This window comes from Falco peregrinus, chromosome 9 (assembly GCF_023634155.1).
Source record: "Falco peregrinus isolate bFalPer1 chromosome 9, bFalPer1.pri, whole genome shotgun sequence".
Taxonomy (NCBI): Eukaryota; Metazoa; Chordata; class Aves; order Falconiformes; family Falconidae; genus Falco; species Falco peregrinus.
The window spans coordinates 21,545,401-21,563,753 of NC_073729.1; the positions used below are offsets into that span (position 1 = coordinate 21,545,401).

General features: G+C 56.5%; 2 protein-coding genes across 10 annotated transcripts; one reads left to right on the top strand and one right to left on the bottom strand.

Moving 5' to 3' along the window:
* The first annotated feature begins 1,196 nt into the window (after positions 1-1,196).
* IFITM5 (interferon induced transmembrane protein 5) lies at positions 1,197-2,414 on the top strand. Its single transcript, XM_055814551.1, is given in 3 exon segments — positions 1,197-1,425; positions 2,098-2,189; positions 2,192-2,414. Coding segments are annotated over 3 exon segments (435 nt in total). The 5' UTR covers positions 1,197-1,241; the 3' UTR covers positions 2,351-2,414.
* Positions 2,415-3,820: 1,406 nt separating this feature from the next.
* On the bottom strand, positions 3,821-18,062 carry PGGHG (protein-glucosylgalactosylhydroxylysine glucosidase). 9 transcript variants are annotated; one of them, XM_027790311.2, is made up of 14 exons: positions 17,962-18,062; positions 15,457-15,726; positions 14,739-14,949; positions 13,762-14,197; positions 12,537-12,656; positions 12,211-12,342; positions 11,774-11,885; positions 10,496-10,568; positions 9,855-9,991; positions 8,925-9,058; positions 8,558-8,653; positions 7,974-8,071; positions 4,894-5,108; positions 4,356-4,800 (listed from the first exon to the last, which is right to left on the bottom strand). In XM_027790311.2, exons 2-14 carry the CDS (start codon positions 15,707-15,709, stop codon positions 4,736-4,738), a joined length of 2,082 nt encoding a protein of 693 aa, XP_027646112.2. In that variant the 5' UTR covers positions 15,710-15,726; positions 17,962-18,062; the 3' UTR covers positions 4,356-4,735. The 9 variants fall into 9 exon arrangements, with proteins under 9 accessions (XP_027646114.2, XP_027646112.2, XP_027646111.2 ...); XM_027790310.2 differs by lacking the exon at positions 17,962-18,062 and adding an exon at positions 16,811-17,863; XM_027790309.2 differs by lacking the exon at positions 17,962-18,062 and adding an exon at positions 16,168-17,863.
* Between the last annotated feature and the right edge of the window lie 291 nt (positions 18,063-18,353).

Consider the following 18,353-nt stretch of genomic DNA (forward strand, 5'->3'; position numbering starts at 1 on the left):
TTTTGCTTTCCTGCACCCTCCCTCCAGCGCTCGCCCCAAGAGCATCCCCTTAACTCTGCCTGGCCCCAGTCAGGAGCATCCCCAGGGAATAAATCACCTCTCCAGGGGCTGGGGGTGCAGGTGGGAGCGGGGCCGGGCAGAAGCACCCAGCCAGCAGCGGCAGTGTGGGTTGAACTTTGTCTCTGCCGTCTAGCATCCCAGCCCATCAGCATCAACACAGAGCCCTAAGGCAGGAACGGGGCAGGGGTCCTCCCACACTGCCTTTAGCCCCACCATCACCTCTTGTGCTCAGCCAGAGCCCATCCCCAGCCCCCGGGGCTTTGTGCTCTGTTCCTTCTTCAGCACCACATTCTGCAACCCCTTCTGCCTGGGCTTAATCACGCTCATCTTCTCCATTAAGGCCAGGGGAAAGGCAACCCCATCCCACCACCGCCCTGCCTGGCTCGGGGGTCCTGCCTGCTGCCTGCCCCCACATCAGGGCTCCCTAATCCCATATCTTCCTGTCCCATCTTGTCCCACTCTGCCCCAGCCTGCCTCAAACCACCCCATCCCTGCCTCGCTCCCCATCCTTACCCCCACTCCCTCCTGCCACATCCAACCCCCTGACACCACGCCACACCTGATGTCCCCAGCAAAGCCACAGTCCAAGGGCCACCCGTGCTCCTTCGGTGCTTTGGGAAGGGGGACCTGGGCCATGCAGTGGGTCCGGCTCTCCTCCCACAGCCCGAGCGAGCCCCCAACCACCTCCTGCCGAGCTGACATTTAATCATCTGGCAGCCCAAGTGTGCTGTAACAAGGGGTCCTCCCAGCCAAGCCCCCCCAGAGGGATTAGGCTGGAAGTACTGGTGTGGGCCAGGGCACTGAGGGATCCTGGCACCGAGGGTCTGTCACTTATTGGCCTCTTGGGGTGATGGTCGCTTGGTTTCAAAGTCCCCCCCATGGCTCCATCCCAATGGTCCTCCCCGAGCACTCAGCGTCGCTGGAGCCGTCAGTGCTCCTCATCGCGGGAGGAAGGCTGGATATAAAAAGCCAGTGGGCTCCAAAACCAAGTTTGTTTCTCCTAGCTCCCAGCCAAGACGTCTGATGACCACAGCCCTGGGAGGGCTGTAATTTCTCAGGTTTATATATAGAGGAGACGAGGCCATGCCGTAGACAGGAACTATATAAAGGGGCTGCCCTGCCCCACTCCCACAGCCAGGCTGGTGGAGCCGGAGAGCTGCGTGGTGCCTCTCTCCGTGGCCATGGACACCTCCTACCCACAGGAGGACTACCTGCCCATGCCGTCCCACAAGCGGGAGCCATCTCCCACCACCTCCCCGCTGCCCCGCGACCACCTCATCTGGTCCATCTTCAACACCATCTACATGAACTTCTGCTGCCTTGGCTTCGTGGCGCTTGCCTTCTCCGTCAAGGTACGGGCACCGAGTGGGGGAAACGAGGCTGAATGTTCGGGGTCACCTGGGAGCCTTCCCTGTGCCCCCCTGATGATGATCACCCAGGGATGATGCCAAGGGATGGACTTCCCAAGGAGACACAGAGTGTCTGAAATGGCTGCCTGGGAGGGCTGGGGTGGGGGACAAGAGCCCAACATCCTCAAGAGGCTGGCTGCAGGTGACACCATCTCTTGGTAAAGCCCCCACGCTTTTCCTGCCACCTGTTAATGAAGCTGTGAGACCCCCTGGATAACTACAGCCTCCTGCTGCTGCCGGAGGACCAACTGCTGCTGCCTAGAAGGTGCTGGGGGAGCACGATGCCCCCAGCCCCTCCACCTGCCCTCTGGCAGGAGGCAGCTCCAGCGGGGCTGGACCAGGGTGGGAAAAAATGGGGGCTGAAGCCAGTGAGGGCTATGGAGAGAAGCCGGGAGTGAAAAATCCCAGCGGCAAAGCAAGCGGAGGGGCCGGAGCGGGGGCAGGAGCACAGGGAGCTGGTGTGGGCAGCCTGGGGGCGGGATGGAGAGCAACCCCCTTGACACTGACCAGGGGACCAGACTGCAGGGCTGTGGGGGAGAGGCAGGGCAGGGGGGCTGCGGGGGGGAGGCAGGGCAGGGGGGCTGCGGGCTGCCCAGGCAACCTGCTGCCCGTCTCTCGGCTGTTGCAGGCGCCGGGAGACCGGAAAGCGGCCGGGGGGACGTGGAAGCTGCTCGGCGCTTCAGTGCCAAGGCCAGGTGCTACAAACGCCCTGGCATTGGCGGGGAGCGGTGGTGCTGCCGCTGCTTGCTCGCTGCCTGCTGGTCATCACGGGCGTCATCCACCTCTCCAAGCTTGCCCAGGAGTCTGCTGGCTTCTTCACCTACCAGTTCAGTGGGAGCAACGAGGAGGACAAGTGGACCAGTGGGCGAAGGGCTTGTTGAAACTCCTTGGTATCGGCTGGTGGCCCCCCCTGCTCAAAAAACCCACTGGGTCCCAGCGTAACCCAGCCACTCGCCCATCCCTGCTGCCACCCACAGCCACGTCCACAAGCTCTCACAGCCACCAGAGCAGTGCGTGGCTGGAGGGGGACGTAGCCCACAGGCCTCCTGCCCTGCTGCATACCCCCCTCACCCTCCCCTGGCTGGTCTGGCACCCCCAGCCCTACGGTGCCTGACCCTGGCTCCCAGCCACCTTTTCTTGGGGGCAGCTCTATTATTTTTTGTTTACCCTTGTGGTTTTTTTTTAAATTCCCTTTATCCTGTGTGGATCACAGCATCGGTGATTACTATTTAAATCATTAAACCATTTCACACATTGTGAGTCTTCCTGCGTGCGTGTGTGTAGTGCAGTGGGGGTGCTAAAGGGACAATATAAATACAATCGGTTTTGCTCTGAAGAGGCTCTTTGCAGCCAAGAAGAGCAATAATCTCTGTGACCCTTGGAGCCACCCCAGCCTAAAACTAGCCAGAAGCCAAAGAAGCAGAGAAGTGCCTCGGTCCCGGGGGGGGGAACACGCTCAAGCAGATGAGATGTCATCTCCTCCAAGGTGAGCTGAGACTTGCAAACTCATTGCAGTAAAGCAGAGGACCCCCCAGCAGGGACAGAGGAGATAAGCACAGGATGCCACCCCACTGGCAGCTGGATTAAAAGGATCCCTTTTTGTGGAGGAGGGGGATCCCTTTCAGTGCCACCCGAGACCTGGCTCAGAGCTGGGCTTTATCCTCAGCCCCACCAAAATCCAAACCCAGGTGCAGTCCACAGGGCTGTACCGTGGGGGAGGGGATGGAGGGGTCCCGTTTGTCCTGCCCTGCTGCCAAGAACTGCTGCTAATTAAGGGTTGAGTGACTTTTGACAAAGTCTGACAGGGAGCCAGCGTAATTATAAGGCAGGGGAGTTGCTTCGCCTTCTTCCCTAAGCGTTCCCACATGCTGCCTGTGGCAGGGAGCAGCCGCAAGGCTTTTTATAAACTCCGTGGGATTCAGCCGAGATTCCTGGGGTTTGCTCAGAGAGGACAGACCCTGGCAAGGGTGGCTTCGACATCCCCTCGCTTTGGCCCATGTCTGCTCTAGCAAAGCCATGGAGCTGGGAAACACAGCAGCAAAACGGCCCCAGGAAGGGGGGGTGCGGGAGGGGAGGATGCTGCGAGGTGCAGAGCTGGTGTCGTGCCTCCTGTTTGCAGGGATACAGGGGTGCAGCCCTTCCCCTTCTCCCCTTGGGGCTTCCTAGGACACGGAAAATGCCTTAAGCAAATTTACAGCAGGTCTTTGCTCACCTTGAGGCTGCTTAGCTGGAGGAGAGCTCTGCTTAGACCCCAGAAAAATGCTGCACTTGTCATCATCTGACATAATTTTAATGATAACTGATGCCTGGGCTTCCTACAGCCCTTCAAACGTCAAGTTAGAAGGGCTTTAACTCCAAAACTGCTTGAAAAGAGAGATGATAATGTATGTAAGGGCTTAAAAACACGACAGGGATGTTATACACCAAAAAAAAGAAAAAGAGCTACGTGCTGCCCGAACGGGGTTAAAATGCTCTTGGCTGTGTATTTTGTGACTGACATTAGTGCCAAAATAACACTCGGCTCCAGCCTTACTTCTGTCCGCCCTGCCACGCTGCCTTTGCAGAGTTTCTCCTTGCAAGGATCAGCAGGATTTGGGGGTCCCAGCTGCTTGGCATACCAACACCCCAGAGGCTGCTGCAGAGGGATCCTCCTCTGTGCTGGCTGGCAGAGACATGACGTGGCGGGCAGCGCTGGTGGAGCCTCCACCGCCCTGTGAGCCCCCGGAGTGATGCAGGCAGGCGGGAGAAGGCAAGGACCAAGCCGGGACGTGTTGGAGTAGCTGGGAGTCAGCACACGTACGGGCTGGACTAAATACGGATCCATTCAGCTAGGGTCATCCTATATCTGTTTATACACAGATATAGAAAGCAGAAACAAGTCATGAGTGTTTAGATAATGCATTTAAAACAGTCGCTTTCAGGCTTTATTTCACCTCCTCTGCTAAGCGAGAGATACTGAAGGCACATGAAGGGGAGTCAGGGGGCTCACTGCCCCCTGGCACAGACGAGGATGCTCAGCACCACCGGGAGCTGCTGCCACCGCAGCCACAGTGACAGCCCTGAGCCCACCACCCCGCCCCAGGGCCATGCAGACAGCATGCAGTCCCATGGGGGCAAAGGGTTTATGGCACAGCCTGGGACCTCCACCTTCCCCCTCCCCCTCTGCAGACATCCACTCTTCAGCTGGTTTCTGCTGCCTCGGGGCGGGGGGCGGGGGGGGGGGGGGGGGGGGGGGCGGGGGGCGTAAATCCCAGATCAACCAAGGTTTAAAATGTCTCGGTGGATGACCTCTGAATCCAGCCGGCCGCCGTGGGGAAGGAGACGCTCTGTCCTACAACAAAACCCAACCTGTGTGAGATACGGGAACGGTTTCTCCCCCAAATTGTCTATTTTTAGGAAGCAGTCCCAGGTGATGACACCTTACCTTCCCACAGGGGAAACCGCTGCCCTGACTCCTCCAGCACAGCTTCCAGGGGAGGTGCTGGAGGCTCCCGGGCGTACTCAGTCACTTTGATCCTGATCACTTCTTTGGTGATGATGAACTTCAGTTTATTGCCAAAGTAGGAGACACCAATGACTTTTAACTTGTTGATGTCATCAGGAAAGGCAGGGTTGAAGCGGAGGCTGGAGCGGGTGATCCTGGAAAGGCAGGAGCACATCAGTGGTGGGGACAGAGGGTAGCTACCAAGCGGTCAGCCACCTCCCCCTATCCCTATGGCACCTTATAGGCTTCGGGCTTCTTAAGGGGACTGCTGTAAACAGAGACCCTGTGTCCTCCACCCCACATCGAGAGCTGCTGCAGGTGTGTTCCCACTGTAAAGACTGGAAAAGGATTTGGAACAGGGAAGCGGCTCTTTCCGTGTCACTTGATGAGTTAGTGGCGCGTTTGGGAAGCTGAATGCCATTTGCTAAGTCTGTCCTCTGGCTCAGCCATAACATCCCCTGCCTCCCTCGGATGTGGTGTGGAAAGACCCTCTGCATCCCCCCCCAGCCTCACACATCCCGGAGGCCTCCCCCGTTATGCCATGCATCTCTGGGCAGAGTGTCCGTGATGCATCCCAAGGATCTCCAGGCAAACCCTGAGCACACGGATGAAGCATCTGGTGAAGAGCTACTTGGGCTGTGATTTCACGGCCTGGCACCTGAGGCCATTCCTGTCCCCCTTTCCAGTCCCTTACTTGGGCTCTGTGCTTTCCATTAGGTTGGATTTTATTTTTTTAATAAGAAAGAGCAAAAAATTTATTTTTTTTTTTCTTCCAAGACAGCTCAGCTCCCCACTCCGGTTCAGAGGTTGGCTTCAGCAGCAGCGATGCTGGCTAAACTTCAGGAGCGCCCTGCTCAGAGACAGGGAGGGGAATGGGGCATGGGAAGGAGCAGAGGTGGCCGTGGATCCCAGGCAGGAATTGCCATTGAAATCTGGTCACACCAACCTACAGCACAGGCCGTGGGCCACGCATGGCACTCTGTCCCAGCCACATGAGCAGCTCAGGAGATGGCGGTAGCTGGGATGTTTAGGATGGACACTCAGCTTCAGCCCAAATACCTCGCAGCAGGTATTTGTTCTCACCTGCCGTTCCTTGGCAAGCTGTACCACGGTGGTGAGGAGATTATGGGAGCTCACCTCACACCTGGTGGGGATGCTCCTGGAGGTGCCGCTCAACTGAATCATGAGATACACCTGACCACTAGTGCTGACCCTCTCTGTAATTTGCCATGTCAACGAAGATGTGGCCACACAGCTTGGTTTTCACTTGCCCAAGCTGTGACCGAAGTGGGTTGGCAAGGTGACCTTGGGCAACCCACATCAGCTCCCACCTTCACTGGTTTGAAAGGACTTAGATTCAGCACTGCTGTATGTGCTCCTTCACGTATACAGATCAAGATACAAAAATCAAGAAAACAGCTTGAATCCTTTCTGCAAGCCCTTACCCAGGGTCAAACAGAGCCCGCTGGTGCGTTTGGGCTTTGGATGAGGAAAGACAACAGTCACTGTTATCTCCTACTCAAATCTTGACATGAGAGCTCTTGCCCATCACTCCCTAACATGTGGAGAGGACTCAGTGGGCTGGAGGGGACTCAGGAGAGGCTCAAGACAGTGGAGAGCCTCAGCAGCAGGGCAGCGCGAGGCAGGATCCACCGCGTACCATGGGCAAGGCAAGAGCGTGACCTGGAGGGACACATAAATGTCACCTCAACATCTGCAGGAGCTTGGCTGGAGCCCCAAAGCCTGTGGCTTGAGCCTGTGCTGGGAGGGCCCGGCCCAACACGCAAGGAGCATCTGAGGACCGTCGGGCTTCGCGAAAGCTGGGATTGAGGTTTTCAGCTGGGAATACCGCAGCTCACGCCCAGCTCCACCAAGAAACCAGTGGGTTTCTCGGCAACTTCTGGCCACACACACAGAGTAAAACCACAGAGTTAGTGCTAAAAGGTTTCGCTGGAAACCAAAAGGGTTGTCAGTTTGATCCATCCTCAGTTAAACTAAGAATACGCTCAGGAGACTGTTGCTTCAGGGTAGAAACCACCGGACTGCTTTGGATAAGAGACACAGCTTTGAAATTACATCAGCAGCGTAATGGTTGTTCTAAGGTATTTTGATGCCGTGGCGATGCCGGCTGGGCACACTCCTCTGCAGAGGTCTGCAGCGCCGCACGCATGGCAGATGGCTTTGGGGGGATGCAGAGGGTCTTTCCACACCACATCCGAGGGAGGCAGGGGATGTTATGGCTGAGCCAGAGGACAGACTTAGCAAATGGCATTCAGCTTCCCAAACGCGCCACTAACTCATCAAGTGACACGGAAAGAGCTGCTTCCCTGTTCCAAATCCTTTTCCAGTCTTTACAGCAGGAACACACCTGCAGCAGCTCGGTGTGGGGTCTCTGTTTACAGCAGTCCCCTTAAGAAGCCTACAGCCTATAAGGTGTCATTAGAAGCAGACTTCTGTTTGCCTGCAGGGTGACTGTAGGGACTTTTCTCTGCAACTACCGAGCCAAACGGCCCACGTATTTGGTGGATCATCGTCCCTAAGCTTCATCCACACTTGGTGAAGAAACCAAAGCAACAGCCACCTATGGAGCGGGCAGGTCGGGACGTGGTTCTGGCATGCAGGCATCAAAATGATGTGGGCTAGCCACAACCCCAGAATCAGGGATGTCCCTCTTCACCAGGGGTGTCAGCCAGTGCCGGAGAGACCGGCACTGGCCTTGCCATGCTGCCTTTTGAAGCCAATGGCTTTAACACTGACGCAGCTGGAGGAGGAACAAACCAAAACTTGTCATTTCTGATATCTCCACCCTCTTCCCCACCAGTGACTAACTGTTCCCAGTTCATCCAGGAACATTAATGCTCCTGTTTGTCATTGCCTGCTGGGAGCTTGGCAGGATATTCTGGATGCTGCAAGTTCCTTGACTTTTTCATGAGTAAAACCACATTGCTGCAGATGAACAGTAAGGTTTCAAGTGATATGTAGTTGCTTAGAAATTAAATGCAACATAAGATAGGTCTCACCTGAACCCTGTGTAGCCAAAGAGGACAGCTTGCAGGAATCCACCCATCCCTGTCAAGAAGTTCACAGCTCCCGACCCGTCTGAGTTCTCCACCCAGATCTGCTCCAGCAAGAGAAATAAATGACTCAACAGTTGCACTGGGACTCTTCACGCAGTTTTGAGGGGTTGAACACGCTTATCATCATCACTGTCACCTATCTGGGGTGCTGCGATGACCATGCCTTGCTGCCCATCCCGGCATGAGGTGGTGGGTGGGCTTTGATGCATCCCTGAATAGCACCATCTCCATGCCCCTTCCCATTCCTAGGCAGAAGGAAGCCTAGGGGGTGTACGACAGCGACCCATGGCTTTGTGTTGCCTGATAGGAATCAGATGCCTCCTCACTGCTCTTTGGAAGCACACAGAGAGGAGATGGAGCGTGCAACCACCAAGCCCAATGTAATAATCACCTGGTGACCACAAGTGCCGTCAGCATGGGCTGCAGCCCAAGCGATGCCTCTCAGTGTGACACAACCTACTTGGGAGCAGGCAAGATAAAAGCAAGAGGCGTTTGTCACAGGGAAGCACCCACACCATGCAGCTAACCTTGAAGGGCTCCGTGATGTTGCTGAAACACTTGTTCAGTTGGCTCTGGGCTCTCTGGACCTCCTTCAGCTCCAGCCAGCCCACCGCAAACATGCTCTGCCAGAGAGAGAAACAGCCTTTCACCTGCTGCTGCTCCCCAGGGGCAGCAATGCAGCAAAAGCTTCTGAGGGACCCCACCGCCAGCATCCTTCTGACCCAGGACCGACACCTTTGGTGCACTCCTCTAGCTCCGCACTCCTCACACTCCCTTAGAATTTAAAGCAGGTCTGACAAATTGTGTCTGCTGACGGGGCTGGTGGTCCCTAACTTGGATGGAAACAACCACCTCGGGGATGAATCCCAGCTTCGGCTTTCCCCCTTTCCTTACCCAGGTCATGGCTGGCCCATCCAGCTCAGTGACGGGCTCATACATCTCCAGGTCATTTCTCCGGACTTCAGAGCTCATGGGGTGCATCAGCGGGAACCCAAGCAAGACAACGTCAGCTTGTTTCACAGGCTCACCTGGGGAAAGGAGCTGGTCAGACCACGTATGCCAGCCAGGAACAACTGGCTGGCTGATGCTCTGTTTACTCACATGGGGAACAAACCTCTCACAGAATCATCAGCTTAGAACAACAAATGCCACACCAGCAGGGGGAAGGCAGTGGACCTGCAGGGAGGACAACTCATTGCTGCCTTGCTACAGGCAGACCAGAGCAGCAGCTTATGGTTTGTCCTTGCTGCTGTGTTGAGGCGGGACGCTGGCACAGCCCTAACGTGATGGCATCCAGCCTGGCATCACCTGAGCTCCAGGTGTGAAGGAATAGCTCCCAGGATCCCGTGCATCCAGGCTACCCTGCCCCTAACTATGGGAAAAGGGGCACTTAACTGGGCAGGCATTACCACTGGAACTGGTCCTTCCACTTCTAGAGGGCCAGGGAGCTCTGGATGGGCAACACGTGGCCCTTGGCCTTGGAAAGACAGACCTAACTGTCAGCAGTGGGTTCATAGCAACCACAGCAACTGCAGCCCAGGGCTAAAAGTCTCTTCCTACTCTCCACGCTCCCAAATTTTCTAATTTTATGAGCCCACTAATGATAAAAGAGCCACTAAGAGGCAGGAAAAACTTCTACAAGCCCATTTGCCAGTGTGGAAAGCCTAAATGCTGCACCTGGGGAGCAATGCTGGGGATTCTTACTCCAGCCAACCCCCCAGCCACGCTTCCTGTGTCTGGAGCAGTCAGGGTCCCCACTTCTCGCAGACTTACAAAGAGTGAGCAGTGGCCAACTCAGGGGTTGGCTGCTGCCTCTCCGCTCACCTGGGCTGTAACCGTCGTACTCGGGATGATATTTCTTCTCCGCATCAAAGGGCACTTTGACTTTCTGGGCACAGTCCACCCACTCCTCTGGCACAGGGATCAAGAAGTCCCGAGCAACATCAGCTGCAAAGTTTAAGCTGAAAAGCAGCGAGGAACAGTGCTCTCCATCAGGCACGGGTGCCTGTCCCCCCCTCAGAGCCGGGAAGAGAAGAAAGGGAAGAGAAAGGACTAATTGAGCCGTAACTGCAAAGCAGCAACTACTCTGAAAGCACACAGGTCAGAGTTTAAGCTTGGGGTAACAGCTTTCATCGCTGGAGTCGGGAGTCCGTTCCTCTAGCTTTAGATGTCTCCAGCTGTGTAGTTGCACAGACACCTCACTAAAGGCAGGGAGAGAAGCCCTCCTGTGAAGCGAGACTCCTTGCTCTCATGTGGCCACCTGAACCAGGCCAGATGGAGCCATGGGACCACCTACTCCCTTCCGCTGATGGTGAAGGCTGGCGAAGGAGACCCGCTCGGACAGAGGCATGCGAGGGGAGGAAAGGCACATCCCATGCTGGAGCCCTGCTGCCTCCTATCCCTGCCAGACAGCTGGGCAGAAAAGAAGAGAGATGGGCCAGGCTTCGAGAAGGCACGCGTGTTACCTCCGCTGTGCCACGGCATTGGTGTACGCAGAGTTATCAACCTGGTGATGGTACTCATCCGGGGGCATGACACCTGGAGGAAGAGGAAGGGGACACTTCACACCGCAGCACACCCCAGGTCTGGCATGGCTTGGTGCTCATCCTCAGGGAAGCAGCACGAGAGGGGGACACCCCCGCTGCAGCGCCGGGGGTCCCTGTGCCAAGGTGCTGCCCCTCTGCTGCTGGTGGGATCCCACAGAGACCTGGGTGCAATGCTTAGCAGAGAACACGAGCGGTGCTGCTTGTGAAGGAGAAACAACCCAGCGTATGGCTGTGGCTGACGAGCAGCAGGTACCTCAGCCTGAGGGCATCCCCCTCACATCACAGGCAAGGTGACCTTCAAGTCACTAATTCTTTCAAGTCATTCCATCAAGTTGATCAAGTCATTAAACCTTTCCCTCTCTAGAAGCTCAGTTCCCTCCTTTGCTGCTTTTGTGCAGATTGTCCCCAGGAGAAGAGATGGCCACTTCCCAAGAGAAATGTGAAAATAGACATTTAAATATGTGACTCCCCTGTGGGCACCGGGGATACCTCCAAGGACCTTTGCTCCAAGGGCAGCAAACCCAAGGGCTCTTCCAGCTCTGACCGCCTCAGTTTCACACAGACCCCTTCACTCTAACCCAGCCTTCTCCTCCAGACCCTTTCCACAAACACATCTCCCTCACTTCTCTTCCCCCTTGGCATCCGTTTTCAGAAGCAGCCATCAGCATTAACTTGCACTGGTTTACGTGACGGCTGCCTGCGGAGGCACCCTCTGCCCTGCCAGACACACCAGCAGTTGAGCTCGTTTGGCACCAACAGCACCAGATGTCCTTCAAGGGATTAAACTCCTGCAGTCTCCTGGAGGACTTAAATTCAGGTCTCTTAGAAAACACTTAGAAAACTCCTTCCTCTCCCAAGCCCTTGCACTCTGCCTTCTCTAAGTGCCACCAGTCACAACAGCAGGTCTGAAGGCACTTCTGCTTGTGGCATCAGCTCGTACCACCATGGAAGGAGACTTCTAGAGATGCCCTGTGAGTGGCAAGGGGCTGAGAGAAGAAACAACTGATACTGTGCCACTGGAAGAGAGCTGACCATCTGGTTACATATTCACACAGACACAAATATCATCTATGAGATGTTCCAGAGGGCAGGAATCTGAAGAGCCAGTGCACTCCCATCCGGGTCTGGCTGGAGGGACTCCGAGCCTCTGCTCGCAAACCCCTTCTCTACAAACAGGTCTGGCAGCTGCAGAAGTACCTTTGATGTGGTAGCACTGCTCCTCCTTGCTCCACTCCATCCTGCTGCACCAGTACTGAGCCACAGCACCCACCAGCTTCCAGCCTCCGTCCTCCCTGAACAGCTTCTGGTCCTGGATGGAGCCAAAGCCAGAGAAAAACAGGGATGTGAGGGAGACTCAACCAGACCCAAACTCAGCAGGAGGACAGGAGATCTAAGGAGAGGGATGTAGCAGGAGAAAACGTCAGAAAACTGGCCTGGATTGAGCCAACAGGATGCTGAGCCGCCCAAGAGGAGAAGGACAGAGGAGGCAGGGCTGAAGAAGGGACCCTGGGGCGCTACCGGCAGTTCTGACAGGAGCAGATAGCAGCAGTTTCTCTGGGAAGGGACAGTGGTCACCACCAGATGCCCTGCAGACCTTGCCAGCAGGCCATCCAGGTGGCACATGCTCCCTTTACCTGCGTGGTGCAGTAATACTGCTCAAAGGCCATCAAAACATCCCCAGTGACATGGATTTCTTGGGCTCCATAGATGTCCTCAGGACAGACTTCCCGGCCAGTGGCTGCACTCTCCCACGGGAACTTAGCACCCTGCCAGGAGACACCCATGACGCAGCTGAGCAGAGCATCTTGAGATGCTCTCCCTGGTCCACCACCTGCGGGCCATGCCCTGCTCACAGCCCCTGGCTAAAACTAGAGCCAGAGAGGAAGAGCCAAGCCCAGCTGTCCTCCTGGCTGCCAGTGGCTGGGTGGCGTTGCCCTCAGCCCAACACCTCTGTCCCCACCTTGTAGCCTTGCTCCTGCGCGTTGTGTAAGGCTCCTTCCAGCGTGCGAATCCGGTACTCCAGGATGGCTCGGGCAGCTTCAGGATAAAACAGCAAAATGTTCGGGAACATCCAGGTGTCCTGCAAACATCCAAACAAGGCAAGGCGGTGGGACTGGCTGGTGGGGCACCCAAACGCTCCCACCAGTTTCACTCTTCAAGTCCGCCCCCATCCCAAATGCTCTGACCGTGATTTTGCTACTACTTAAAGGTGGTAACTATTTTGTAATTTTAATGACTGTGGGGTCATTAAAAGGGATAAATCCATGAGGGACTGTTTCTGCCCATGCCTGCTGCTCTTGGGTACCTCACTGGGGTGATCTCAGCAGGACCTCCCATCCAGCAAGAGAAGGGATGCGTGGGTCCTCCAAAGCCAGAGGCTCTGGAGAAGGTCAAAACCACATGTGTCACCAGGAAGCAAACACACAAGCTCTTCAGGACTGAAAAGCCCTTGCCCACTGAAAAGACCAGACCAGATTTAGCACAGGAGCTTCAACACCATGCAGCAGCGTCTCCTGCCCACGCCATGCCATCACCGTTCAGCCACAGAGATGTGCACACATTCAGCGTGGCTGCCCCGAGAGCAGTTCTGAGCTTCTGGCAGGGGCAAAGCCACCCAGCCCAGCCAGCTTATTGAGCACAACCAATCCTACGTTTAAAATGTGCCCATCGTGGAAAACAATTCTGGGTTTTTTCAGTGGTTTGGACACAACAGGGCTCGCTGATGCCTGAAGCCTGCTGAAGCTGGAAGAAGGGCAGGTTTCAGCTTGCTTTGGTTTAAATAGCTAAAAGTTGGTGGCCGTGCTCCAAGCTAGTCACTGCAGCCCCCTTGGGGGAGTGACCCCAACCACCTCAGCCCCAGCCCTCAGCCTGGGGAAGGGGGCTGCCCTGTGGTGGGGTCTCTCTCGACCCCTTGCCCCCATCAGCTACGCAGCAGCCCCAGGCATCTAGCCTTGATTTAGGCAATTTGCTTTCGAGTTAGAGGACAACCCAGATAAGCAACTACAGGAATTGAGCTGAGTCTGGGTCGCCGGTACAAAAGGAGCAGGAGGATGCTCGCCAGCAAGGGGCTGGTGCCAAGGTGCCCCTACTTGGGAGTAAGGAGGAAGCTCCCGCCAACCTCCTGTTGACTCTTCTCCACCCCAGTCACCGTGCAAAGCCCCCAGGTTGCCATGGCTTCCACCCACCTGGTCCCAGAAGACATGGCCCCAGTAGTCCTCGCCCTGAGTGCCGTTGGACAAGCCGCCAGGGCTGATGCCATGGAAGAGGAATCCCGGGCTCCCACGGGGTGGGATGGCACTCAGCAGGTAGTAGAGACAGCCATAGAGGGCCTGCCTCAAAGGCAGAGGTCCGTCCAGGTCGATGCAGCAGCCTTGCCACAGCGTGGCCCATGCCTGGGCATGGGAGGAGTGCAGGGAGCCAGCAGCGATAAGGGCCAGCCCTTCACTGTAGCTCCTCTTCACCTCCTCTTCGCTCTCAGCCACGGCCGTCAGGAACTCCCAGGATTGCTCCCGCTCCTCCCCATGCAACGTCAAGGCTTGCGGCACCGGTGTCCAGAGCATGTGAACTGTGGGACGAGGTCCCCCCTCCACCTCAGGAACCAGCGTCTTCCCGTAGACGTAGCTGTGGGAGGCAGCAAGAGACAGGTGAAGGGAAAGCGGAGCAGGTGGGACTCCATGCATGTCCACTCATGCAGAGGGGACCTCCCACTGGCAGCCGAGCACCAGGCTCCTGTCCCACCTAGGGCGGAAGCTTCCTTGTCCCCACGCTTCAACTCAGCTGCCGTCCCACCCTCAAAGCACGGGTGAGCGACACTCCTTGCCGTTGGTCCCCAGCCCCAGGAAGCCACTTCCAGAGGTCACCTCCCCCAGACTCACTGTCTTCCCCACACTCATTTCTTTGTCATCACATCTAGTCCCTGTGGCCTTTGGTGCTCTTTTACATGTAATTATTCTGGAGTTGCAACTAATAAAAACATTTCAATACCTAACATTTTATATACCTGCCTGGAAGAAGCAGGTTTGCACAAGCCTCCACACTACTTAGTATTTCAGTCTTGCTCTAATCTTACTTTGCAATTTACTTCCTAACGGTGAGCAGGGCAGCACGCAACAACCCACAAAGGGTGTATTCAGGGCAGGGTGCCCCCGTCACCCAAACTCACTGTGCTCCCTGGAAGTCTGGTCCTTGGCTCAGGTCCAGGTCCTGGCTCTTTGTCACAAAAGGAGTCTGGAGCTGGACCGTGATGGGTCGGGTGACGTGAGCTGATCGCTGGATGGTGATGCTGAAGGCCATCAAGTGGATGAGGGAATGGTGAGCGTAGATCTGTTGGGTGGCTGCATAGTCTGTTGACTGAAGCACGTGGCTGAAGGTTCCTGTGAGCACAATATGAGCCATCAGCCTTTTGAACCCTCAGGTCCCGATGTTCTGCCCCAGGCTCCCATTTCAGCCCTATCTACTGGCTCTCGCTGGCAAAGGAACCACCTTTTCCCAGGTCCAGATGCAAACAGAGCTTTTTGACTGTTAACACACTGAATCTGGCCAAGCCACAGAGGAATGATCTATGCTGTAGAATGTTTCATCAGGCTTCATGACTAAACTGTGTTTTCCAAGCTTGGCTCCAACAGGGATTGAGATACAGTCTGAAAGTCGCTCTTATTCCACTCGCTCCAACACAACTTTGGAAGAACACCACCCCGCAGGTGAACATAAAATGGGGAGAAGACAGATGTGACCTTGTGGAAGAGGCAACCCAGGCAAAGAGACTTTAAACTCTAGAAGGGGGTCACCAGCAGCGGGACAGAAGAGCGGCGGATGCTCCAGATTCTGAAGGTCCAGAGGCGGCAGGACAGGGAGGTGCCCGCCCGCACTCGGCTGCTCACCCGTCCGGGTGTCCAAGGCGAAGGTCTCTGCCGGGCTGTCCGCAGCAGGCACCACCATCCTGACGTTGAGGGGGCTGGGGACGTCAGCACGGTGCGTGTCTCCCACCGCCCCGTTGTACACGCCGTTGACGTGGAGGATGTCCCGGTACACGCGGGTGCCCAGGTAAGCGTTGGTCACCGTCGCCAGCAGCCGTGGGTCCGAGGGCAGAGAGGCAGAGGTGAACACAGCGGGGTCCTCCTTGCCATCGGCCATTTCTGAACCAAGCCGAGCTGCAGAACAACAAGAGTCTGGGGCAAGTGGCAAACGGACCAAGCCGGGGCAGGCTGAGCGTGGCAGTTTGACACCAGCCCAAAGCAGGGGCTGCAAGCTGCCTCTCTCTCCAAAACCTTCCTGGACCACCCTGCTCACCACCAAGGCTGGCAGCTCACCTGCCTCGCTATGTTCCTAGGGTCTGTGTTTCTTTTAGCTTCCCGTCTGGTCTCCACCAGCACCTCTACCAGCACCCTCCATTGCAGCCTCCCCCACAGTGCCTGGGCAGCTCTCCCCCACCTGGGCTCATTTCCCCCTTTGCAGCCCCTCTCGCTCCCCCTTGGCTCCAGCTGCCTCCCAGCCCAGCAAGGCTCCCCCCAGCTCGCCCAAACCTCACCCACCCACTGGCTACATCACTTCTCCAACTTCCTTCCCTCTTCTCCTCCGTGACAGAGGCTCACCAGTTTCTTCCAATACAACGCAGCCACCTTCCCCCCTTTCCTCCCAGTGCTGTTCTGGGACACTGTCAAATGCCCTTCTGCGGCCTCAGTGGCTCCCCATCGCCCAGCTCGCTGCACCCGATGCTGCTTCTCACTCACATGTTTAGCTCAGCTTCAGCTACTGGCTTACTAGGATAGGAGCCTTTTATTTCATTTATACATATATATAAAAATACAGATCTGTATAGATATCTTTTTATATATTTATATGTAACACGTAAACATACATATAAGTATATATTAAAGATATGTATAGCTATAGACACATACAAACAGAGCTGTACAGAAGGGAGCTGTAGCTGGCGCCTGGCAATGCTAAGCTCCAGAATAATACAGAGGGTAAAACAAGGCACCAAGAACTCCCCGGGCAGAGCTGCAAGCCCACCGGGGCCGCACAAGTGTGGCCAGAGCGCCCAGCCCAGGCTGACTGTCCCCAAAGTCCCTCCCTGGCCGCAGCCAGCTGCTGGCAGCACTCGGGCCGGCTCCGCTTCCTCACGCCAGGCGACGCTGGAGACTGAATTGCGATAAACCCCCTGCTCCTGCCTCCAGGAAGATCAAAACCAAGAGCCAAACCCTAACGGGGGGTCAGAGAACGAGACCTTGCCTTTGGTCCGGGGCTGAGTGCGAACGCCGGCTGCGGCGGGGGTGGCTGTCGGGCTCTCGCAGCGGGAAGGACGGAAGTCACCCCACCGAGAAAGAAGGAAGGAAATAACTTTTTTCCCTCCCTCCTTAAAAAAAAAATAATACAAGTAAGTCCTGATGTGCAGGTGTTTGCTGAGATGACACTGCCCACAGTGGGGAGCACGGAGGTCCCAGGGCTGCCTCGTGCTCTGAGGAAGGAGGAATGGAGAGAGGAAACCTCAGGCTGCTAGGACTGGCCTACGAGCTGCCCGAGGCATGCCGCAGGGCCCCGGCGAGGGGCTGTGGCTGCTCTCCAGCAAAGCAGACAGAAAAAGCACTCCAGCAAAGCACCTCACAGAAAGAACCATGCACCATAACCAACCTTTGCCCCAGGCCATGCTTTAACCCTTCTCCTTGCCAGCTCTCGGAGGGAACAGGTCCAGGCTTCAGTTTCGGGTGCCTTCCCTGGCTCCCTGCCCGAGACCCCACCGCCGCACATGGTTCTGGGCACGGCACGGGCGCCAGCAAGCATCCCACCCCGACAGCCCGTGCCGCAGGGGCACTGCTGGCACCCAGCCCCACTTCTCCCCACCCCATATGTCTCTGTGCACTTCTGAAGGCCAGTTACAGACCAAGCAGCATTTTACTAAGCTGTCCCCAGGGCACTGCCACCATGCACAGAGGAGCCCACCCTCCCCAGGCTGGGCTGTGCCAGGGCCACACTGCCCTGGCCGTGGCACACGTCCCCAGCAGGCTCCTTGCCCCAGCCTGGCCATGCCTGGGCTCTCGCCTGGCTGGAGCACTGCTCTCCAGAGAGATCTGTGACCGCGTTTGACCAGCCAAATCCCCAGGGCAGCCAGCAGCCACAGCAGGGCACGCGGGTCCCTGACCCCAGTGAAGCTTCTGCTGCCCCGTGTCACAGGTGAGCAAACTGCAGATCCCACAAGAGCTGAAAGCAGCGGCCTGACCAGCCCCACAGGGTGCCCGTGCCCTTTGGCACAGGAGGTGGCAGCCCCCACAGAGACACTTCCACCCCCCATCAGCACAGGGCAGCACAGGAGTTACAAACCCAGTCTCAGGGGAGTAGAAGGGAAGAAAAAAAAAAAAAAGGGAAAAAAAAAAAAAGCAAATTACCCTGGGTCTAAATGGATGGGTATTCCCCCCAGATCCCAGACATGCCTCCAGCTCACTTGTCAACGCTCACTACAAGATGGAGGCTCCCAGGTCCGCCTGTCTCTTGCCCCTATGTCTCTTGCCCCTCAAAGCCTTCCCTGCTCCCCCCACATGCCATGGGCCACCCCTGAGCTCAGCCCGCATGTTGGGCAGCCCCAGCTCGTGCTCAGCCTCCACGCTCCTGCAGCAGGAGAATCCTCGAGGTTCCCTTCTCAGCCCCATCAAGCGCTGCCTGTATCCATGACGTGTCAGAGGGGCATCACAGCAGCAGTTTCTCCATCCCACCCCATGCAGCAGCTTTGGTCCTTGCAGAGACAAACGTCCCTCAGCAGGGAGGCCTGCGGTGCTGTCCC